Source organism: Pimephales promelas, chromosome 10 (assembly GCF_988280905.1).
Source record: "Pimephales promelas chromosome 10, fPimPro1.hap1.1, whole genome shotgun sequence".
In the NCBI taxonomy this organism is placed as follows: domain Eukaryota; kingdom Metazoa; phylum Chordata; class Actinopteri; order Cypriniformes; family Leuciscidae; genus Pimephales; species Pimephales promelas.
The window spans coordinates 1,666,823-1,692,441 of NC_142778.1; the positions used below are offsets into that span (position 1 = coordinate 1,666,823).

Consider the following 25,619-nt stretch of genomic DNA (forward strand, 5'->3'; position numbering starts at 1 on the left):
GGGGAGAGAGGTAAAGTCCTGCTCGGGAGAGAGGTAAAGTCCTGCTGGGGAGAGAGGTAAAGTCTGCGGGTGGAGAGAGGTAAAGTCCTGCTGGGGAGAGAGGTAAAGTCTGCGGGTGGAGAGAGGTAAAGTCCTGCTCGGGAGAGTTGTTATAGTCAGAGATCCCTTTGATGATAAACCACAGGCCTGAACCTCTTGATATTCACGATGACTTTGCGAGCGGTGGAAAATAATTGCATTGATGTGCTTTTACATAAAAGTTATTAAAATGGGATGGTATGCACAAGCAATAAAGAACGAGGCACAAATCAGATATTAGCATTTGTGTGAAAGCAATGGCATATAATAATAATTCATATTCTCACAGCCTTTTTTTATCACCTAGCTGTAACCCCATATGAATTTCAGGGGGGCAGAGATGGGTGTCAAATATCCTGACTTTAGCACAGCGAGCGAGGGCTATTAAAAGCAGCCAGCTCCGACGCCCCTGTCCTCCAACTCACTCTCTCCTATTCGTGTTCTTCCTCATTGGTCTTTGTGTGAAATTATAGCTGCCCCTCCTCTTCATCTCTCTCTCTCTCTCTCTCCCTCCTGCTGCAGATCCTGCATATGTTATTGAAGGCAGAGACAGCAGTTTTATCTAACACGGGAATAGATGCCTGCATTAACACATCCAGACTGAACGATAATATCCAGTAGGCCTAATGTTGTGATCAACATCAGCTTTGGTGAAATTAAATAAGCAGTTTCTCAGTCTCGCAGCGACTGAGATGAACAAACCCTGCATGTTTTGAAAATAGAGTTAATGATTTGTATCATCATTTACTTTCCCTCATGGTACTTCAATACTATATGACTTTATCACTAAAGGTGTTGAGCTAGTTTTCCCCCTATGCAAGGCGAGTGGATGATGGAGAAAATAAAGTGCCACAGGGTTTGTGCACTATAGTCTTATAGCTTTATGTGAGGATTTTAATTTGATATGATTCATTGAGAATTTAGCTTAACAGCCATTCACTTATATTGTATGGAAAAGAGAAGCTTGGACATTTTACTTGGAACTCATTTTCTTTTCAGTGGGATAAAGAGAGTCATACGGGTTTCCAAAGACATGAGTATGGAAGACTGTTCCTTTTTAGAATTAAAAATCGGTAATTGTGAGATCAAGTTTAAAATATATAAAATTGTCACATCAAGTGGTCAGGTTTAGGGTAAGCTTAAGGTTACTATATATAAGTGTTTTTCATTCTACTTTTTCAGATACCGAAACAATCAATAAATATGGCATTCTCTTTTAGGCATACAATATTATCAAGCCACTGAAGAAGAAACCACATCTTCCAAATTGCATTTAAAAAGGGAAAAGGAACAGATGCTCAGATATATTTGTTTGGTTTTCTTTTGTTTTAGCTTTTTTCTATTTCTTTTATTTCAATACATTTTAGAAACTTGCATTCACCAGAAGACAGAAATGTACTTTTTGGTGTACTGTCCTTTTAAACAATACAGTTAGAAGAACTGCAGGTAGAAAATGCATAAATTATGTTGTTGTTAAAATGTTAGTGTGCTGATTTATTTGCCAGTTGCGCATTATAAAATTTTTATACATGCAAATAGGAGTCACAATGTCTGCTCAGTTTTACCTTCTTACTGTCTTAATGTGTCCAACAGTATTTGCATGTTTAATACAAGTATTCTTTTAAACGTGTGTGTGTGTGTGTGTGTGTGTTTAAGTTTATAGTGTGTGGAGAGAGATTCCCAGACAGAGGGAAGTGACTCAGCATGAGAGCTAAAGCGTTTGTCCCTGTGTTCTGGTTCCTGCAGGATTGTACCCATGGAGCGGCTGCTGCTGGTCCTGGCTCTGTTCTCCATGCCGTCCCACGCCATGCTGTGTCCCAAACGCTGCACCTGCCAGAACCTGCTGCCCTCCTACACCGTCCTGTGTGCCAAAACCGGCCTGCTCTTCGTCCCACCCAACATCGACCGGCAGACCGCCGAGCTGCGACTGATGGACAACTTCATCACCACCCTGCGCCACCGAGACTTCGCTAACATGAGCAGTCTTATACACCTCACGCTCTCCCGAAACACCATCAGCCAGATCCAACCGTACGCCTTCGCCGACCTGCAGGATCTGCACGCGCTACATCTCGACGCAAACCGGCTGACGATGCTGGACGACACACATTTACAGGGGCTGGTGAATCTACGGCACCTTATCCTCGCAAACAACCAGCTTCACAGCATCTCGAATGGAGCCTTTCAAGACTTCCTAGAAACTCTTGAAGATCTTGATCTTTCTTATAACAATCTGGTGGATTTGCCGTGGGAAACTCTATCTATGCTATCCAGCGTTAACACTCTTAGTTTGGATCACAATCTCATCGACTTCGTGCCTGAAGGGATATTTTCAAATCTTCACAAGTTGGCTAGACTGGATATGACGTCCAACAAGCTGAAGAAGATCCCGCCGGATCCTCTGTTCCTACGCATCCCGGTCTACGCGAAAACAAAAGGCTCGCCGCTAACCGCGCTAGTGCTCAGTTTCGGCGGCAACCCGTTGCATTGTAATTGCGAGCTGGTTTGGCTTCGACGCCTGACGCGGGAGGACGATCTGGAGACGTGCGCGTCCCCGCGAGAGCTAGCGGGGAAATACTTCTGGACGATTCGCGAGGAGGAGTTTGTGTGCGAGCCGCCCATGATCACTCGGCACACGTCGAAGATGTTCGTGATGGAAGGTCAAGAGGTTAGTTTGAGATGCCGCTCCGTCGGAGACCCTGAGCCGACCGTCCACTGGGTGAGTCCTGACGGGAAGCTAATCGGTAACACCTCGCGCACCATGTGCTACGATAATGGCTCTCTGGATATCTTGACGGCTACGGTGAAAGACTCCGGCGTGTTCACATGCATCGCGTCCAACGCTGCCGGAGAGGCTACGGCTCCGGTGGAATTAGTCGTGAACCCTTCGCCACATTACGACCCCAAACTGGAGCCTGAACCGGGACCCTCGGACATGCCGACGTCCATAAAGTCCAACAGTAGTGGAAGTGGCGGCCAGTCTCGAGCTGATCAGCGGGTCAGTGTCTCAGAAATAACCTCAAGCTCAGTGATGATCCGCTGGCCCCCTCAAAACCACATCCCTGGAGTTCGCATGTACCAGATCCAGTACAACAGCTCCACCGACGACATCCTCATATACAGGTGAGCTTCGTCCCAGATTCTGTTCTCTATGATTTGCACCAGTGTTATTTTAGTCAGGGTTATTATAGTTAACTAAATTTAAAACTTTTAGTCTACACAATAGTTTTTGTCTGTTATGATACTCACCGTGTCAGATTATGTGCTTTTGACTCCTAAATTCTCAGTGTTGTGGACAAGAAACCGTCTCTAAGAACGTGCGTGAGGAAGGCGGATCTAGCGTCTAACTTATGGACACAAGAACGTGAATAGCTTTCTGTCCTATGTGATTTGCACCAGTGTTATTTCAGGGTACGTTTATACGACAACAGTATGCTTAAAACTGAGACGTTTTTTCCTTTGAGTTTTCAGCGTACAGACGAAACCATTGTCAAAACAATACCCATTCACACGGATCCGCAAAAACGACTAAAACACTGTATTCTGCCGCCCTCGTCTTCAGAGTTTCCCGTTTTTATATGGAAACCAATTTCAAAAACGTGCACATTGAAACCCGTTTTCAAAAGATTGCTTTTTCAGGCACCCAAAACGATGTTGTCGTGTAAACGAATGGCCAAAACGCATAAAAAGTTGTACGTTTTTAGTTGAAAATTGTGTCGTGGAAACAGCCCCTTACTCAGGGTCATTGTAGTTAGCTAAACCTGAAATGTTTAGTCTACACCATACTTTTGTTTGTTGTGATACTCACTGTGCTTTTGACTCCTAAATTCTTGTTGTGTCATGGACATGTCAGAACAATCATCACTTGGCGTGTTTAACGACGTGTGTGATGTCATAGAAATGGCGCAGGTAGCGACTGACTTTTGGAAACAAGAACGTAAACAAAAGCGGCGTGATAGCTTAATGCTATGCCAGCACCAATACCATTGTCTCTTTCGTTTCGCCATGTTTGAAAGCTGTGTATGGAAGTGGTCAATGTCACAGATGTGACGATATTTTACACTGACGAATCGCCACGACACTCTACGTCAAACGGATCGTTCCAAAATCAGGCGGTTATTTTTGTCTGAACCCGGGATAAAAACATATTAAAAAATAATAATAATTGTTGCTTGAAATGAAAGATGTTTACTGAATTAAAATAAAACATAAAAAGATAGTTGCCAATGCATCTTTGCATTTTTTCATCTTGATGTAGTTTAACTTTCTGTACTAAAATAACTAAAACTAAAATAAAGAAAATTATATAAAAACGATTTAGACATTTTAAAAAGAAAAACATTCACAACTAAAATTAAAATTAAAAACAGAAAATATAAAAAAAATTCATATTCAGAATATCAGTAACAAATAAAATAGTATCTCAATGATACATATACTATTATTGTACTATTATAGTTAAAATGTTTATATTTTCTGTTATTAACAAAATTGTTGTTAAAGTTTTAGTAATTGTTTTACATTTATTTCACTACTTAAACCAAATGAAAGAGCATCCTTAGCAACTAGCTGGAATAAAATGGGATTTTATGTCGATTAATGTTAGTTTAATGTCTAGTAGCAGCATTGTTTAAGCGTTTAGTTATAGTTAAGTATAATAACGCAGATTCACAGTGATTTTATCGGTGATTAGACAGCAGACAGCACTCATGTTAGTGTACTAAGAACGTGAGCGGCGTGTCTGAACATGTTAATGCTAAAATGCTTTTATTTTAATCGATGCGTCTACACTGGAGGCCGACAGACGCACTATTGATATTTTTGATGCGCTTCTCCAGACACTTTATCATCCCCTGCTATACGAAATAAAAGGATTTTACCAACATTAATTAAATGATTTACAGATATATGTGATAGATTTTTTTTTTATTCAGAGCCTCTTCGCTCTGATCTACTCATTTAAATCAGCTTTTGCCTCTAATGTATTCCCAGTTGCAGGAAAATCAACATTACAATAATTATTGTAATATAATTCAGTTAAAAATAAAGTTGTGTACATAGTTATTCACCCGGGTCAAGCTCAACATCAAGCTCAAAGTTGGTTCTGCCTGTATAATCTTGCATTTTGAAAAGATTTATGGAAACATTGCAGTGTGACATGGAGATTACAGCAGTTTAAGATTAAATCAATGTCAAGCCAAAAACATGCAGTTTCGCAAAAAAGATTGTTGATATGAAACTCATAAATGCGAGACGGTAGTAAAAAGAAATCTCTCGTTCTGTAACGCAATATTTGAGAGAGCTCCGTGGATGGACTATCTCTCCAAATGGGTTTTGAATCTGGGTAATTCTGCATTAGATAAACAAATCGATTCTGTCTTTGTTCAAAGGGAAAGGCTGGCATCTGAGATGGGGGTGTTAATGGCTTATGGCGCAATCCTATTCAGATAGTGGATGAAACATTGCAACTCCTCTGATGAATACAAATGGACCTCAATGATTGCCAGCCAACAAAGACACAACAATATCATGAATGCAATGTATGAAATACATCCATACTTTAGTTCTGTGCTAATCAAAGCTTCCTCCGACGGGAACGGCTGCTGTGGGTCTCCGCTCTACATGTCAGAAAAGCTCTTGAAGGATTTTCATTAGTGCGCTGACACAGATTGGCTTCCACGGTAATACTTTCAGCCTGATGCAATTCAAACCGAATTTTGCAAAGCAGGATCCGCAAACAGACGCATTGACACCCTTCAATAAATCACAGCGCTTGAGGTGCACTGAGGGAGACAATAATAACAGAATAACAATAGATGCCCTCGTTTCTGATGCGCCGGAAAGATTACAATGAAGGCGTATTTGCATTGATGTCGAAATATGTCCCACATTCAAAACCCAATCTTTCGCTTTGTGCTATATGAAGAGGATATGTTTTGGGTCGCATGTCGACAGTTGCATTAACGCTCCTTTTTAGCATTCAGCCATGACTCCTCACTGAAGGCGTCTGTAAGGGATGTAATTAACTCCTGCAATAATCCCTGTGGATAGATTAAGAGAGAAGAAAAGATACATACAGAAAGCAATTTGCTATTAATTATGGAAAAGGCAAGGGGAGTTCTTTGGTTTATAGAGCTGCAGAGTAATCTAAAAGTCTTTCAGAATCAATTAGGAGCGACTCCCCGTCCGACGGCGAGATGGTGGCCGAGGTGAGAATATAGAGTGTGAACTGTGAGCTGAAAAGACAGGTTGAAGTTGAAGCGATGCGTGTGTGTTAAAGAGTGTGCATGATGCCAGACGCAGACCTGGAGGAAGAGCGAGGTGTGTGTCAGACATCAACATGCGTTCTCTTCTTGGACATGTTGCTCTACTGTGTGCATTTACACTGCAGGTCTTGATGGCCAAATCCGATTTTCTGACTATATCCGATTTTTTTGACATCATCTTTTAAAAGTGACCCGTATCTGATTTTGGCATTTACTCTATACACTGCTGAAACTACCAAATGTAGACGTTGTGACCCGGAAAATTAAGTAAAACAGAGTGAAATGCAATGGATGCAGATGCGAATAACAATACACGATTTTAGCCTGATTTTGGCACGATCCGTTTGACGTAGGGTGCCGTGGCGATTCGTAAACGACAACGGCGTCGGGACGGCATCATGTCGTATAGTGTGTCATAGTGGGCGAAACCTACGTCGCGTGTGCGATGCTTCATGACATCACGACAAAAAGACTAGCATGTTTAATTTTTTTAACGTCCGTCACATGTATGAGGTCGACCAATAGGAGCACAGAAGCTTTTCTGTACACAACGTTCAACAATGGCGAAACGAAAGAGAGACGACGGTGCTAGCGTTAAAACTAAAAGTAAATATATATAAGAAAACAATATTTTACTTCAAGTTCTCTTTGGAGGATTGACAGCCCAATCGAGCAATCCAGGAACGTGTTTTTTTTTCTTTTTATTAGGGATGCACAATATATCGATATATATATATATATATATATATATATATATATATATATATGGCGAAACGAAAGAGAGACGACGGTGCTAACGTTAAAACTAAAAGTAAAAATATATAAGAAAACAATATTTTACTTCAAGTTCTCTTTGGAGGATTGACAGCCCAATCGAGCAATCCAGGAACGTGTTTTTTTTCTTTTTATTAGGGATGCACGATATATCGGCCAGCATATCGGTATCGGCGATATATGTTCATTTTAATGTTATCGTTATCGGCCTTGTAGGAAAATGTGGCCGATATATTAAAGCCGATAAATAATGTATTATTCCCTTCAGCTGAGACACTTGTTGAGCACTGTTTATGATTTAGATTTTCCTGAAATATTTTTGAAATCTCTTTAAAAAGAGATTTTTAAAAATTAAAATCTGGTTCGGTACAACATGTGCAGCGCAAATCTGTCATATCGGCTATACAACACTATAATGAGAACATCATATAATTGTGCGCTTGAGACATGGATTTAATTGTGAGACTTTTGTTTTTGTAATCAGGCTCTCAAAATTAGATAAAAATTTGGATTTAAATTTATCGGCCGATATATCGGTTACCGGCTTTCAAATATAAAGAATTATCGGTATCGGCCAAAATTTTCATATCGGTGCATCCCTACTTTTTATACTTTTTTTTTCTGAACACAGGACAGCTAGTACAACACTCACAGCTTCATCCATTGTTTACGTTCGTTTCCGGAAGTCACTCGCTACTACTACTCGTACTTCTCGATGACATCGTGCGCACCGTTAAAGACGGCACGCGATGACTGGTCAGGAAGCAACGTGTAGACTGACATGTGTCTTGATTTTAGGAGTCAAAATCGCATAATCTGACACAGTTACTATCGTAAAAAACAGTAAAAAAAAAATCGTGTAATCTGAACCAGGCATAAAATTACCCAGTGTTTTGCTTTCCACAATTTTTCGAGAAATCGCAAAAAAAAGTCAGCAAAACATTGGTCTTTGAGAAAAGAGGAGAGCACATATTCCCATATCTCGTGAAATGTCTTCAAATACGGATTTATTTCTGTAAATAAATCGTCCACATCGTCTCTTCGCCCCACTCCAAACACATGAAACCTCCACATTGCTCCACTTCGTCCTCCATCGCGCCTATAATAAGTCATGTGATCTCAGTTGGTGGTGTCCATCCATGAGTTGACGTCACTTTTTTAATGACGTACGACTCGCATTTATTGGGGAATATCCGATTTGTTTGCTTACGTGGCACATGCAAATGCATGTATCCGGTCACCGTTCATATCCGATCTGTGCCACATGAGAGGAAACAATGGGATTTGGGTCACTTGAACCATGCAGTGTAAATGGGGCCCAAATTTCACACACGCATATCGAAATCACGAATTTTCAAATTTAAAAATGTATTTAAAAGTAACAATTTGACCTTATTACAAAAGTGCACTTTTCTAAATGTGAACGTTCACTTAAGTGGCTTTTATTTCATTAATGTTATATTATCTGCAAACGCACTTTGCAATATATTAGGGCTGTCAAGAGCAATGAAAGAAACGACTGTTTTTATTGAATGAGGCGTTGAATCAGTGCCTCACCCGATTGATTGGCTCAAAACTGCGATTCATTCAGAAATCAGACGCCGCTGTGTGTTGCTCAGGGACGTACAACAGTTCTGGCTTTACTGGCAATATTTTCATTGGCAAAATTGAGCAAAAACAGTCAATATTGTGTGTAAAATATATCACAATATTAACTTCTTTATTGAATAGTTGTATAAAATCCATGTCACATTTACACTCGTGCTATCTAGGACAAAACAGCACTCGTGTGATATTGCTTAACTATGTCATATGATATAAAATCTTACATTTTAGGGCCATTATAACTGCATTATATAGACTCCATTAGTGAGTCGTTGATTGTAAGATGAACTATAGGTCTGGGAAGGGTGCATTCAGTTATTTTAATGTCCAATTTGTCCATAACTAATTCATTAAATTCATTAAATTAACGTGTTAAATTGACAGATATATATATATATATATATATATATATATATACACACAAGGGCTATATATACATATTGTTTGCATTCATTATATAAAATGGATAAATATACGGGCACAGTCTTCAGAATTTCTCCCTTTGTGTTTTACAATATAGAGAAAGTCAAACCGGTTTGAATTGTCAGTATTTTTTTTAAAAATAGAAACACTGTTCCTTTAAAAAGAAGCAGTAGTGACGAGGGTCTCTGCTAGCTCTCATTATCTTCATATTTTTCACATTCACCGTTCTCTTTCGCTCCCTTTATTATGTCCCTCTTTATTTGCATGTTATCATCATTAATTTGAGTGTTTTAAGTGTGTAATTAAGCCGTGCGAGCTCCTTCAGAGGACAGTGAAATGACAGGGTGACACATGTTCAGAAGTGCTCGAACCCTCTCCTCCACTTCCAGAGACAGAGGTGTGTCAGTCTGACCCTCCGCTTACACACACTCGGGAGAGAGAGAGAGAGAGAGAGAGAGAGAGAGAGAGAGAGAGAGAGAGAGAGAGAGAGAGAGAGAGAGAGAGAGAGAGAAAGAGAGAGAGAGAGCCTGTATCTCTCATTAGCACATGACACAGAGCTGAAGCTTCTTCAAACTAGCGCTTATTAAAACTCCCTGACAGCGCCGTTAACAGTGTTTATGAGATATAAGACAAGTTAGGACATCATAGGACAGCCAATCAGTGGCCAGTAAACGTGTAAACACAGTACATTTTACGGTAATAAGTTATTCACTGGAGTTTTTGTGATAATGTATATCTATTTTAAGTCAATTTTGTCAATTATTGTTGTAATTATTTTATTAAATTATGTATAAATGTATAAGAGATATTTATTTTTATAAACTTATTTTTTATATATTTTATATTAATTAAAAAAATATATAAAAACTTATTTTTATTAAATAATGTAATGCATTTTTATTTAATATATTTTAATATTTATTTTTATATTTTACATTAATTAAACATTTGCTTATTAATAGCTGTTATAATAATAATCAGATCGGATTTAAGATTTGGCTCTGGGTAATTAATTTATAATTATATTTTATAATTATTTTTATGTTATTATTGATTTCAATGCATTCATTTTATTTTTAAATTATGCAATAAAATAATTGTATTTTCAATCATGTATTATGCAAAATTTTATATTGCACAATTATTTCTTATACAATATTCAGATTGAATTTAATATTTTGCATGATCTGGTTATATTTTAATTAATTATTTTTATTTCATTACTTATTTTGATACATTATTTTTATTTAATAATGTAATACATTTTGATTGAATATATTTTAATATTTATTAATATTTATTTACATTAATTACACATTTGCTTATTAATAGCTGTTATAATAATAATAAGATTGGATTTAAGATTTGACATACTCTGGTTATTTATTAATTTGTTTATTTAGAATAATTAATTTAAATAAATTAATTTATTTGTGATTCATTATTTGATTATTTTTAGATTTTACATCAATTAAAAATGTCCTTAGTAAGCTGTTATAATAGTATTCAGATTGGATCGGATGCTCTGGTTATTGAAATACAACCCTAAAAATATATACAATATTTACTAGCTTCGTCGTGTTTTACAATCTGTGGTAAAAGTGTTGCATTGGGCCAATTCACAGCTGATATGGTGTAATTTCATATGTGTCTGTTTGTCAATAGCAATCAAAAAGAGCGAGCAGCTCTCCACAGTGTGTAAGCAGATAGCAGTATACACACTTACTCGCACACACACACACACACACCATTACCCTCACCGTCAACCCCTCGCTCACAGGCGCAGCTCGGCCAATTACCCGCGAGGTCAAATGCAAAAATATGCGGTCAAGCTCAGGGTCACACACACACACACACACAGGGTGAGGAGCACGGCGTGACTCAGGTCTTCATCTTCATCTTCTCACCTCAGAGCGTCAGAGAGAAGTGCAGCGCTGCTGGACACAGTCTGCTGAATAATGCATGCACATAACCACCAAACCTGCAAAAGCATGACACTCGCGCTCACGGGATTAGGACTGGCTTACACAGATTCAATAAATAAAATGTGGTAACTCTTTATAATGCCTGTATAATGCATCATAAATGTATTCATAATAAACATTGCAATGCTATAAAATGCATGAGGCTGTAATTACTTGCTACTCACGAAATCAGATATTCATCGTGTGTTTAAAAAAGCATTATAACTGTTTCTCATTAAATCATGTACAAGACATAATGAGTGCATTAAAAGACTTTTATGATGCGTTATATATGAAGAGTTCAGATGCAAAAGCCTCTAAGTGCCATTTGAAATTTTCTTCTAGAACGATCATTTTTATCAAGCTTGTATATTTAAGTTCAGTGATTTCACTTAAATGGCAATGATAATTACCTATTAATTGTTATTTAAGTGGAATTACTGAACTTAAATATACAAGCTTGATAAAAATCATCATTAAAGAAGAAAATTTCAAATGGCATTTAGAGGCTTTTGCATCTGAACTCTTTATATACAGGTTTCATGTTAAGTTTTACAAACTATGTTAATCTTTGAATGAGTTATGCCGTGGCGTTTATTCTTAGTATGGGGAAATTATAGTGCATGTTGAATCAGTCAATTTAATAAAGTGAATTTTTCCTTTGAATGTACAACACTTGCATTATATATATATATATATATATATATATATATATATATATATAACACTGGGTTGTGATGTGATGTCACAGTCAGATTATATTTCATAGAGCTTAACGTGTTTTATTTACTCACCGAAGCTTATTTCTGCATGCATTTGCTGTTAATTGTGGACCCTGATAGCTAAAATAAAATTACAACCATATACAAAACCTCCTCTTGTCTTTTTTATTTTTATTTATTTATTTTTTATGAAAAGGCGCTCAGACACAGTCTCTCCGCTGCAGATGGCTTTCGGCACACACACACACAAGTTATGGCTAAATCTAGTTTGACACGTGTCTCCCTTTGGACAGCACAGCAATATTGTAAACACTGTGTGTTCGTGACAGCCATCTGCCCTGATCTGAGATCTGTGGAGTTTAAAATAAAACACTCAGAACATTTGTTCACTTCACTCTCACCGAGACTTTGGAATGAAATTGTTTTTTTTGTTTTTTTGGTTTTTTTTAGTCTCGTCTGCTCACCCAGAATGCATTTATTTGATTAACAAATACAGTAAAAACTGATATATTATTCCAATGCACAGCTGTTCTCTATGTGAATATATTGTGTAATTTATTCCTGTGATCAAAGCTGAATCTCCAGCATCAGTGTCACATGATCCTTCACAAATCACTCTCAGTTCTCAGTTATTATTGGTGTCCAATATCAATAATTGTTCTTCTTATTATCAATGTTTTTTTGTAAAAGCCGTGAATAGACAGTTAAAAAGAAAATGAAATTGTGTAACATTATAAATGTTAATAATGTATTAACCATCACTTTTGACCAATTATTTTTTTTATTCACCCTTGGTAAATAAAAGTATTAGGCTAATTCATCTCATTCTTTTTAAATCTTACCCAAGAGTTTTGAATGTTAGTTAATCACGGTTTCCACAAAAAATATCTAGCAGCACTGTTTTCAACATGGATAATAATCATGAATGTTTGCATTGGCATCATATTAGAGTGATTTCTGAAGTGTCATGTGACTGAAGACTAGAGTAATGATGCTGAAAAACCACAGGAATGAATTGCATCTTACAAAAACAGCTAATTTAAATTGTTGTATTATTTCACAACTTTCACTGAATTTTAAATGAAATTAAAGCTGCGAGCAGCATTTAAAGGGGTTCAAGCATTTAAGGCCTTTATGTGCATTAAAGACATTAACTTTTATTTAATCACTGACATCATAGATGGAAAAGACCATTTAAGCCAAGACATGCAATTTACCATGAGACATATATGGTTTTCAAAGCTTTTTGACGGTTATAGCGCCACCTATGGTCTGATCTCCATGAAACGTTGCATGCTTCTACACCATGTCGCCACTTTTATAAATGACCACAGCCACGCAAATGAAAAAGTTCAACTTTGTTTCGATAATTATTGATCTAGAGAGTCCAGAGAATTGCCCTAGACTGGTTTGGTCCCGATCGGGCGAAAAACCAGGTAGGTTTTCGACAAAATTCGACATTGAAATTGGAGATATACATGTTGTCCGTCTTGTGCCAAGGATCACAGTGGTTAACACAGTCTCATCCCAAGTCGTCATATAACTGACGTCTTGGGACGTCTTTTGACCATACGTCAACATCCGTCTTTTTATGGTACCCTTAAACGTCGGTTACATGACGATCCTGGGCCGTCATAACGTCAGTTAGGTGACGAGGTTTAGGTCTGGGGTAGGGTTAGGATCTGATAACGTCATCTAACCGACGTTTAGGGTACCCTAAAAAGGCGGATGTTGACGTATGGTCAAAAGACGTCCGTTATATGACGTTTTAGGATGAGACTGCGGTGCAGTGGTGTAAAAACCTTGAGTCTACCTATGGGCCAGTCGGGGTCATAATCTGATAGGTTCTCCCCAAATTGAGGCCTACCATCTGGCCAGGTTTCAAGCCTCTAGCACTTACGTTTTAGTCTGCACGATCAGTTTTACAAATCCTTACAATTACAATGGGGTTTCAGCACTTTGTGCTTGAATTAGGGCTGTTAGTTAAACCAGTGGTTCTCAAACTTTTTCAGGAGGAGGCCCCCTTGTGTAGGGTGAATCCTTTTGTGGCCCCCCAAAAGAAAACTCATAACGAAAACATCCTCAAACGTACAATTTTACTTACAAATTTTAGATTGTACCAAAAACAAATGAATTTGTACAATGCTGGAACAACAGTTCTGTTTTTAGCTTTATGTCTTTGAATATACAAAATTAGTTAAATTGTACATTTGATTAAATAGAACATTTTTTTTGACAGTTAACAGTAATATTATCTGAAAAGTGCAACAAAAGTATTAAATACTGAACATTTGTGATGTTCATAGTAAAAGATAAACACTGAAAAATTAATTTGCTGATTGTAAAAAAGTGCATTAAACTTCTTACATTTTCAGGTAGTAAATGACAGTGGCTCAAGTTTGGTTTGCAAATTTGAACAGCAATCTGTTTTTTCAGCAAGAAACAAAAAAAAAATTCTACTCTACTTAAAGAAATACTTTTCCAATATAGAAGACATACAATTTTATACAAGTTTTACAATATAAAAGAAATCATGCAATGCAGATTTCACATAGGACAATCCAAACTTACATACAGGTAAAATAATTTTTTTAAATAATTTCTTATTCTAGAATTTCTTTGCGGCCCCCCTAGCGCCATCTAGTGGCCCCCCAGGGGGCCACGGCCCCCAGTTTGAGAACCGCTGAGTTAAACGCATTATTAATGGCGTTAACGCAAACCCATTTTAACGGCGGCATTTTTTTTATCACGCGAGTAACGGCCTTTTTGGCCTAGCAAACTTTGTAGTTTTCTTTAACATGCTTTTGCAACAGGACGCGGCATGAAACCCATTCATTTCAATGGCTTGCGCCGCACGAGGACGTTTTGTTGCTTCGTCGACCAAAGCGCAAGCGGATCTAGCTAAACCGGAAACAAAACAACAGGCATGCCGCACACACTCGTTTGGGCTTGTGAGCCGGCAAATGGTTGGTTAACGTTACGTTTTGAGTGGATAACCAGCGCGAGACGCCAAAATTGATGCCAATAAGATTCTAAATGGAAAGTTTAATTTTTAAAAAAGTTGCCAAATGGTTCCATTGACTAGACCAAAGTGATCTGTGTGTTTTGATGTTGTGAACTGAGCTATCATCATCGCAGCTCATCTAGTCTGAAATACCGCTTGATGATGGCCAAGCACACACACACACAGCTGATGCGAATTTGTCCGCCCCCTCGTCAATATCAGGACCTCGTCAGTATTTCTTTCACCCTTTTATTGATGGACAGTTACATTGTGTGAGAGATTACTTGCTCCAAGTGAGAATTTTTCATTGTGAAATTGAACACAGTATATGCCAATGTTGTTTTGAATAAAAAACATTTGCACAAAGCAAGCCGATCCACTTTTCCACGTTGATAAGAGCATTAAAGTGAGAAAAAATAATGGGACAAGAAGAAATCAAGCGATATTTAGAATAGATAAAAAAATGTGCGATTAATTGCGAGTTAACTATGACATTAATGCGATTAATCAGTGCAGTCTACTATATAACTGACGTTTTGGGACGTCTTTTGACCATACATAAATATCCGCCTTTTTAGGGTACCCTTAAACGTAGGTAGATGACGTTACCGGATCCTTACCCTACCCCAGACCTAAACCTACCCCGTCACCTGACTGACGTTAAAGGTAAAGCGTCAGTTGTATGACGGCCCGGGATCGCCATGTAACCGACGTTTAAGGGTACCCTAAAAAGGCGGATGTTGACGTATGGTCAAAAGACGTCCCAAGACGTCAGTTATATGACTTCTTGGGATGAGACTGTGTTAGATCAATCAGGAATAAATATTTTAATCGTTTGACAGCACTAGCTTGAACCCCTAATAATTGCAGCCTTGGTGAGCAGAAGATGCATTTATTTAACCCTTGTGCTGCATTAGATTTTTAACACCGTTGAGTGCATTAAGGACCAAAAATGGCCACATATTAAACATTGCCTAAAATATTATATATTATTATTATTTTCCACTTTTACCAAGTTAAATCTTTTAACCAGCATCAGTCCTCATCATAACTACCAAAAATGTATTCAATTTCAGGATTTTAACCCTTTAATTACCAGTTTTGTTGGCGAAACCATCGATTTGTATAAGAGGAAAAAACACAAAAATTCAATTATTTTCAATAAACTAAATGCAAAGAGAAAACTTTAGATTTGGATTATCACAGTCCCACTTTGCAAAAAATCCCACTTAGCGCGTTAGAGACCAAAAATGGCCACCTATTAAACATTGCCTATTGCCTAAAATAAGGTGCATTTCCACCCATAGGGAATAAATATGTAGTGACGTCATCTGGTGGAATACACTATATAATGCAAATATAATGCTTTTGCTTCAAAATGAAAGGATGTTTGTGCAAAAATCATGTTTCATGTATTACTGACAGCCTCAGATTTAAACAACGTTTTAATGGGTTTCAATGGGCCATTTTTGGTCTTTATGGTGCTGAGTGTTACTATTTGATCTACACAGTGTGTGTTATACATATTTTGCAAAATGGGATCGCGTTTTTTACATGTATCCAAAAAGTCACAATTTTGCCAAATTTCATACCATTTGCATTAAAACAGCCAAAATGGTCAAAGAAATTAAACTGCAAAAGACCAAAAATGTCCCTAATGCAGCATAAGGGTTAACCTTTTAATGTTCAAGACGTCTTTTCTCTCTCTCTCTGTCTGTCTCTCAGGATGATCCCCGCCTCTCATAAGTTGTTCACCCTGAGTGATCTGGCCTCGTCGCGGGACTACGAGCTCTGTGTCCTGGCGGTCTACGACGACGGCATCACGTCTCTCACCGGCACGCGATTGGTCGGTTGCGTGTCCTTCGCCACTGAGCGCGAGTTTCGCCACTGCCGCTCCATCCACGACCAGTTCCTCGGCGGCACCATGATCATCGTCATCGGCGGGATCATCGTGGCCTCGGTCCTCGTCTTCATCTTCATCCTGCTGATGAAGTACAAACTGCACAGTCAGCATTACAAGCAGAAGGCGGCCCGCGTCAGTAACGTTTGTTCTCAGACCAACGGAGGCCAGCAGGGGGCGTCATCGGGCCCTCCTCCCAGATCCTCGTCCTCCTCGGGATCCGCCAACAAGCCCTCGGTCCCGCTCGGGTCGGACCGACAAGACGGGCCACACGGCCTAGACGGGGGTTATGGGGCGCTGAAAGGAACCACGGTTGTGGACTTGAACCCGGAATACGGGAAATCCGTAAAAGATGACGACTCCATATCGCAATAACACAGGGTTCAATCCCGCCACCATTCCCATTCTCTTCACACCTCAACCCATACAGTTTTGTTTTCTGTTGCCACGTCTTACTGAGGATTTCTCCTGTCCAAGGTGAGGACGATGTGTTTATTATTTTTTCTCCTCTCCTCTATCTGTAAGGATTGTTGTTGCTAGGTAACCGGTTGCCAACGTGATAGAAAATCCCCTCAGTGCTGATGCGGAGATTTACCAGTTCTGTTAATTAGACCTCCTTTAATGGATAAATTACAGACGTACCGGCTCTGCTGTCTGTCTGTGTCAGGGCGACCGGCCTAAAAAGATTTCCCGAACGGTACGGTGCGCTTGAGATCGCTATTTAAATTGATAGCCTGACAGTTGTTAAGTTCAATAGCATGCATTTAAATTACAAAGGCATAAAATTGAAACGCTTGGGATGTTTGCAGGAAAGTCATATTTGCACATCATGTGTGTTCCCAATATTGTTATTTCCCTTTGTGAGATGCAGCTCATGTGTCTAAATATTGGTATTTTGCAGAGACTTCATATGAATTATCACTTCATCACAGCATTATGATTCCAAGCGATTCCCATGTCATCCAAGATGTCCATGTCTTTTTTTCTTCAGTCGAAAAGAAATTAAGGTTTTTAATGAAAACGTTCCAGGATTTTCTCTATATAATGGACTTCAATGGGAACCAAACGGTTCAAGGTCCAAATGAGAGTTTCAGTGCGGCTTCAAAGGGCTTTAAACGACACCAGACGATGGTCTTATAATTTAGGACCCTTCGAGTCATGACTCAAAAAAAGATTTGTTCATTTTGATAACAGGAGAGTCACGAACGCTCATCACAGAACAGAGCAAGGCGAGCATTTGTGCTTATAAAACTTCATTTTTTAAATGAGCGCTCGTTTCACTAAAAAAGACCCTTAATCATCGTCTGGTGTCGTTTAAAGCCCTTTAAAGAGTTTGCACTGAAACTCTCATTTGGACCTTGAACCTTTTGGTTCCCATTGAAGTCCATTTTATGGCTAAAATCCTGGAATGTTTTCATCAGAAACCTTAATTTTTTTTCGACTGAAGAAAGAAAGACGTGGACATCTTGGATGACATGGGGGTGAGTAAATTATCAGCTAACGTTTTTTTATTTATTTATTTATTTTTTTTTAAATGTGAACTACTCCTTTAAGGCTATGACTTCACACAATACTCGTGTCACGATTCGATACATATCACGACACTGAACTCACAATACGATATTATTGCGATACCTCAAGACATACTGTATGATAAAAGGTCAACAAACAGTTGATTAAAATGCTAAATTTGATATTACATTGCCGGTGTAAATGAATAGACTTGGTGCTGATAACAAAAAGCACAGGACAATATTAATGACACTGAAGCTGAAAATACAGAATTATTTTAGATGAATACACTTGGACTGTAACGGTGGCTGTTTCAGTAAAGACAGGCCATTGGATCCAGGTGCAGTTTGACATGCATTACTAACAAAACAGTCAGAAAGTAAATCCAGGCAAAGAGCAAAATTATCCAAACTCATGAAACTCGCACGAAACATCCAACAAAGGACGTGAGAAACACTTGTGTAAATAATGTATACACTCAAGGGGAGATTGGCGAACAAGACACACCTGGGAACAATCATGAGCAAATCTACGAGAAAAACTACAAAGGACTACAAAACATGGAGCGAGACAGGAAATAACATAAAAGTCCACACAAGAAAAGGCATGAACTCTGTCACTGACTAAATATATTTAAAAAAATGTTGGACACTTTTTACCATAAACATCAGACATCCGGCATTATCAGGACCCACAAATATCCCCATATTGCATTATTATACATTATATCCAACCTTATAAATAGTAGTTTAATGTAGTACTCAAAACAGTAATTAGTATTTTTAGTGAACTTATACCCGATAAATATTGTTGCATTTTAGTATTGCGATATATTGTGACGTAATACAATAGGCATCATTTATTTGCACTTTGTAAATGGTTATAGAGGAAAATGCACAGCAGTTTCAACTGATACCGATAAATTAAACACATCTCTAATATTGGCCAATGTAACCAATATTACTGATACTCTTATGAAGTTATATATATAGTCTGAAGTGGACTATTGAAATAAAGTGCAACACATCCAAGCTCATTTCATCGGGGGAAGTGAAGTAGAAAACTACATTTCCATCCCCTTTCCCTGCTAACACCAGCACAGCGGCAGCGCTAGAGGCATTGGTTTATGTTGGAGTTGTATTTGTATTCAGTCAAAGCCGTGACGCCCTTGGAGGCTCAATCTCTGTTGGCCTGGCTCCTCAATCTTACATCACAGCGATGGACTACCTCAGCTCTCGGGTTCAAGAGATGAGTCATTCAACACACGCAGGAGAGAGCGTCTGGAGGATGAAGCGGATCAGGGTGCACAGACTTCTCAAGTTTATGACATATCACCTTTATTGACCTGCAAAAACGTCCATCTTTTAATCCAGAGCTCGAACCCAAAAAGCAACACCTCTGGATCACATCTGGATCTTTTTTTTTTTTTTTAAATGAACTTATTTACCATTCAGAACTTATATTAGCCATAACAACAACAACCCGATCACACTAAATGCGTCTCTATAGCACGCAGTGTGTTTATCGTGCAATTTATATGCCAAAATGAGTTTTTTACGTGAATAGGATATGCATGGGTCGGTAGGTTTAGGTGTGGTGTGGGTGCGTGCATTACACGCAAATGAACTGCTTATCAAATGCACGCGAAAACTGCGTATCATATGCACGTAAAAATAACTCATTTTTGCGTATAAATTGCAGGATAAAACATAGAGACGCATTTACGTGAGAACAGGCTGATGTCAGAAACAACCCAGATTATAATCCATGAATTTACTGTTTAGACCTTAATAGATTTAGTATTAATACTGATTTTCTGATTCATGGTACCATAAAAATATCCGTGATTTATCTTTTAAAACAGCAAGTATTTAAATATAAAACTAATGGGTATTAATAATTATTTTTAATAATATATTTTACAATAAAAATACAAAAAATCTAACATAATAACTGTTTATGTACTAATACAGTTTTATCATTTAAAACAGCAATTATTTAAAAATAAAAATAATGTGTAATTATTTTAATAATATGTTTTACAATAAAAATACAAAAAAATATAATAACTATTTTTGTACTAATAAAGTTTTATCTTTTAAAACAGTAATTATTTAAAAATAATACTAATGTATATTAATAATTATTTGTGATAATGTTTTACGATAAAAATACAAAAATATAATAAATAATATAACTATATAATATAATATAACTATTATACAAAATACATAATACAAAAAAACTATTATTACTACAAAATACATAATACAAAAAATATAATATAATATAACTATTTTTCGACTAAAGTTTTATTATTTTAAAATAAAACTAATGTGTATTAATAATTATATTTAATAATATGTTTTACAATAAAAATACAAAAAATATAATATAATAACTATTTTTGTACTAATAAAGTTTTACATTAATTATGAAGTAAATGCATGTGCACATTTTAAAGATAATGTTGGAAGCTCCTTCATCGTTTAGGACGTTTTTGGACGTTACGAGCCAGCGAGTTCATATGTGTTATTATTTTCAAACCTGCCTGTATCTCAGTTGAGTGTCGATTCATGATCTAACGTTTTTGATGGACCACAATTGATTAAAATGCAGGTCCTGTTTCTAAAATCAAATCACAAGAGGAGCTTCTTCTCCTATTAGCTTCTGATGGATTTACATTTCCTTTTGCTCGGCGTGAAATGGGGCAGATTAGGCCGCGGAGGGGATAGAGATACGAGGCCTGGAAAAGAGCTACGGAGATAGCAAATGCACTATGATGGAAGAAAAAGGGTTGATATGAGTATTATGATGGGGGTTTAGAGATTGAGATAAAAGGGTAAAGGCCTCGTCTCTCAGATATTGAGACAAATGGGTTGATCTGTGGGGTGAGATGTTGCAGAATACCAGAAGACCCACAGTAGAAGGCAATTACTATTTGTTCTCCGCAAAATGAGCCGCAAGCTCTCTTCTCCTTCCCTGCCGACAGCCGTTGCGAGCCCGAATCCCTCCAGGCTGAAGCGGGGCACGCTAAAAATAGCCGTCTGAATGAGACCTAGCATTAGCGAGCTCGCTGCAGATAACTAGCTAACCGCTACATATCAGGCCTCGGCGTCTCTGTTAGTTCTGCAAATCTGGGAGGAAAGTCTGAGTAAATTGATGATGGTTGGAGTTAATGAAGTCGTTAAATGTCTAATTAGCATGCGCTATGAATAGTCACTCGCTCTGTCTGTTTATGCAAGCTCAGCCGGTGTTGTGAGATTTGTTTGCGTATCCCTGGGTGCCGTTTCTTCTTGTACGGATTAAGTTTAGTGCCATAATATTTGCTGAAATGGCACTGTTAACGTGTATGTTTGCTGGACAAAGCCAAGCTACAATTGCAATTATAAAGTTAGTCATTTATTTTACATCATTTATTCATTTACATTTATGCATCTGCCAGCTTTTATCTAAGAGCAACTTGCAAGATGTACATTTGATCAATCATCTGACATGGTTAGTGCCATGCATCTACTGTTTGAGCTACAGGAGCGAGTTAGTTAGTTAGTTAGTTAGTTAGTTAGTTAGTTAGTTAGTTAGTTAGTTAGTTAGTTAGTTGGTTGGTTGGTTGGTTGGTTGGTTGGTTGGTTGGTTGGTTGGTTGGTTGGTTGGTTGGTTGGTGTTGCAATTGTTAGTTAATTAATTAGTTAGTTAGTTAGTTAGTTGGCTGGTTAGCTGGTTCGTTAGCTGATTCGTTAGCTGGTTAGCTGGTTAGTTAGTTTGTGTTTCAATTGTTAGTTAGTTCATTCGTTAGTTAGTTCGTTAGCTGGTTAGCTGGTTCGTTAGCTGGCTGGTTGGTTGGTTGGTTAGTTAATTAGCTTGCTAATTAGTTAGCTAGCTAGCTAGCTAGCTAGTTAGTTAGTTAGTTAGTTAGTTAGTTAGTTAGTTAGTTAGTGTTGCAATTGTTAGTTAGTTAGTTAGTTAGTTAGTTAGTTAGTTAGTTAGTTAGTTAGTTAGTTAGTTAGTTAGTTAGTTAGTTAGTTAGTTAGTTAGTTAATTCGTTCGTTAGTTAGTTCGTTAGTTAGCTGGTTAGCTGGTTCGTTACCTGGTTGGTTAGTTAGTTAGTTAGTGTTTCAATTGTTAGTTAGTTAGTTAGTTAGTTAGTTAGTTAGTTAGTTCCTTAGTTAGTTTCGTTAGTTAGCTGGTTAGTTACCTGGTTAGTTAGTGTTTCAATTGTTAGTTAGTTAGTTAGTTAGTTAGTTAGTTAGTTAGTTAGTTAGTTAGTTAGGTAGTTAGTTAGATTGTTTGTTAGTTAGTTCGTTAGTTAGCTGGTTAGCTGGTTCGTTACCCTGTTAGTTAGTTAGTTAGTGTTTCAATTGTTAGTTAGTTAGTTAGTTAGTTAGTTAGTTAGTTAGTTAGTTAGTTAGTTAGTTAGTTAGTTAGCTGGTTGGTTGGTTGGTTGGTTAGTTAATTAGATAGCTAGTTAGTTAGTTAGTTAGTTCTTACTTTGCATACTACAAGTCCATTAACACATTTACTGACATAATGCTTGAGACTTACAGATTTAAAAAATACATTTAAACTTTATTTGGAGTACTTCTTTATTGCACATAACACATTTCTTAGTTAGTTAGTTAGTTAGTTAGTTAGTTAGTTAGTTAGTTACCTAGTTAGTTAGTTAGTTAGTTAGTTAGTTAGTTAGTTAGTTAGTTAGTTAGTTAGTTAGTTAGTTAGTTAGTTCATACTTTGCATATGACAAGTCCATTAACATATTTACTGACATAATGCTTGAGACTTACAGATGTAAAAATACATTTAAACTTTATTTGGAGTCCTTCTTTATTGCACATAACACATTTCTTAATACTTAGTTAGTTAGTCAGTCAGTACTTAGTTAGTTAGTCAGTCAGTCAGTCAGTCAGTCAGTTAGTTAGTTAGTTGTTTAGTTAGTTAATTTGTTCAGAGATTCACAGCTGAATCTCTTTGACCTAAAGTATTTACCCCCTGACATTTCACTAATTTAACAACACATCTGCATATTCACTATCGGTCATGCGACATGCAGGTAAACATTATTTCAATTTTATATTGTATGAGTTAATACATTTTTAGTTTACCATCAATTCCTGAACCCCAGTTAAGGAAACCCTGAGTCAGTCAGTCAGACTTCACAAAAACAGATAGTCATACTGAAGAGTTACATAGTTTTAAATCAAACTTTTACACTTTCAGAGAGTGTATAAACACACTCAGTGATTCTCCCAGGCCTGGATTATACCTGATATCACATCACAGGTGGTCAGCAGAGACAGGTCACTGTTTAAACGCCTCTTGTGATCAGATTTCAGTGGGAGACACTCATAATATCAATGTTTCCTGGGAATCGCTCACGACTTTAGTATTGCTAGAGCCATGATATGCTTGTTAGCTACATGAACGAGCAAATAAAGGCTAAAACAAAAAGCATTTATAACCACATGGTCACATGCATTTCTGACTCTGAATGTACTTAAAACTTTATAGACCCCGTTTAGACCTGCAATGATGGATGTTAAGGCGTACAAATGTATTGGAATGTCTTTACTGTCTTTTCCCTTTGAATGGAGATATTAATACCTGTTTACATGTGTTATGCTGAAGCTGATCTCGTGCCTCTGTTGTTTTTCAAGGCAAACTCACAGTCTGGAAGCTAAACGCAGAACGGCAGATTAAATGGGATCGGATCCAATCTATCAGCTGCGGTCGGAAGGCAAACACAACCGGTTCTCCGTGTTCAATACTTTATGCAAGACTCTCCAGACCGTGGATATTATTACGTGCCTCTTTGGTGCATATGTTTCATTTCAAACCAGAGGTTAATGCCACGAGAGAGAAGAATCATCACATCATTTTATGGGAAGAGACAACGAAACTCGTTGGGAATACGTTGCGGTTGTTTTTTTGTGAAGATGTGGGAAATGTTATGACAGAATATCAGTGTTAAATAGCCAAGCTCCGATCTCTGCGATGGTCCAGTGCCAGAGGATCGCATCGTGTGGATTTAATGTTCCCCCGGATCCAGACTTATCAAAGTTCGATGAAATATTGATGAGTCGGTATCAAGTTAACATTTGTGGACCGTCTGGAGCACTTTATTATGGATTCCCTCTGTATTGTCTAAGCTAATGACTCTCTCTCTCTCTCTCTCTCCGGCTCTCTTTATTGGGAAACTGAACACTTGGATCGATATCCAGCTGATTAACAAACATGGCGAGTGTGTTCTTGGGATCTGGAGATTAGGTCAAACAGGAGAGGAACATTGATTATCACAATGCACTAAAACTTTCTGAATCTGCCATATCAACGAGGATTGACGGTAAGGCACTTTTGAGAACTCAATATGTGGCGACAGACGACGTGAAAGCAGCGCTAAACACACTGAAATGAACACTGTTCTTGTTTCCCTCCAATTGACCGTGGACGTATTTGTATGTGAAGTACACCTTCAGCCATCTCTGATTTTAATCATTTGATTTCAAGGAGAAAATAATAATAATAATCAAAAAAAATAAAAAATTAAAAAACATGGGATGGAATTTTATGCTTTCATAGGTACTCTATGTGGATTTATAAAGAAATAAAGTATTTTTCTTCAAGGCTTGTGGGAAAGACTTTTCATTAACTCGTGATTTGTTTCTGATACTCCTTCCGCTGCGCAGTGGTTTGATTATATTCATAATGAAACATATTGAAAGGCTTTTTTTCTTCTTCCAGCAGGTCTTCAGGGCTGAGTGTAATGGAAGTTAAGTCAAGCATAGGCTATGCGAGTGATTTCCAGTCTTATGCATTACTCATAATCTCAATATTCGAGAGAGACTGTTTGTCTTGTTGCACTATGGAGTGTCAAATGTTTACAAATGCATGGATTATTTGTAGCCTGAGGCGTTTATGCTAAGTCGCAATGACTCGTATCGCCACACGATGTCACTGCACACACACTCGCTCTGGACTGATGACTTGCAGTTTCAAGATGCATTTGGTGCTCAAACCTCCTGAGCTTTATTATCGGGCTTTTAATCTGAAAAACTAATTGATGTATGCTCTTCCTTGGTAATATGTATAATTTGCATTAACTAATTAATATTAAATGAAACTTTCTAGGTTTATTTTGTTAACTTAGAAAGGAAAGACACATGTCATCTTATGATGACGCCAACAATCATGCGAAACCCCTGTTGATACTGAAAGAGTTTCGATTAATCACAATGTTTGTGGATTCTCTTAGACTAATCCCCCAGAGAGGTCGAAGTCATCATGCTGTGGCTGCTTTTACCCACAATGCCTCAGTTTGTCGTTATGGGGCAGTTATCAGAGTGAATGTGCCACACAGAGGCCGTGGACGGAGAGTGA

The 25,619-nt window shown here is 37.6% G+C and overlaps 1 protein-coding gene across 1 annotated transcript in view; it reads left to right on the forward strand.

Annotated features, from left to right (window-relative positions):
• LOC120459924 (leucine-rich repeat and fibronectin type III domain-containing protein 1-like protein) overlaps nucleotides 1-24,865 on the forward strand; it is a 174,518-nt gene extending 149,653 nt beyond the window's left edge. The window contains exons 3-5 of the mRNA XM_089135260.1: nucleotides 1,825-3,201; nucleotides 16,562-17,213; nucleotides 23,900-24,865. Of these exons, the coding sequence (XP_088991386.1) occupies nucleotides 1,825-3,201; nucleotides 16,562-17,111 (1,927 nt within the window). The 3' untranslated portion in view covers nucleotides 17,112-17,213; nucleotides 23,900-24,865. The remainder of the gene's footprint in view (nucleotides 1-1,824; nucleotides 3,202-16,561; nucleotides 17,214-23,899) is intronic.
• Nucleotides 24,866-25,619: the final 754 nt, after the last annotated feature.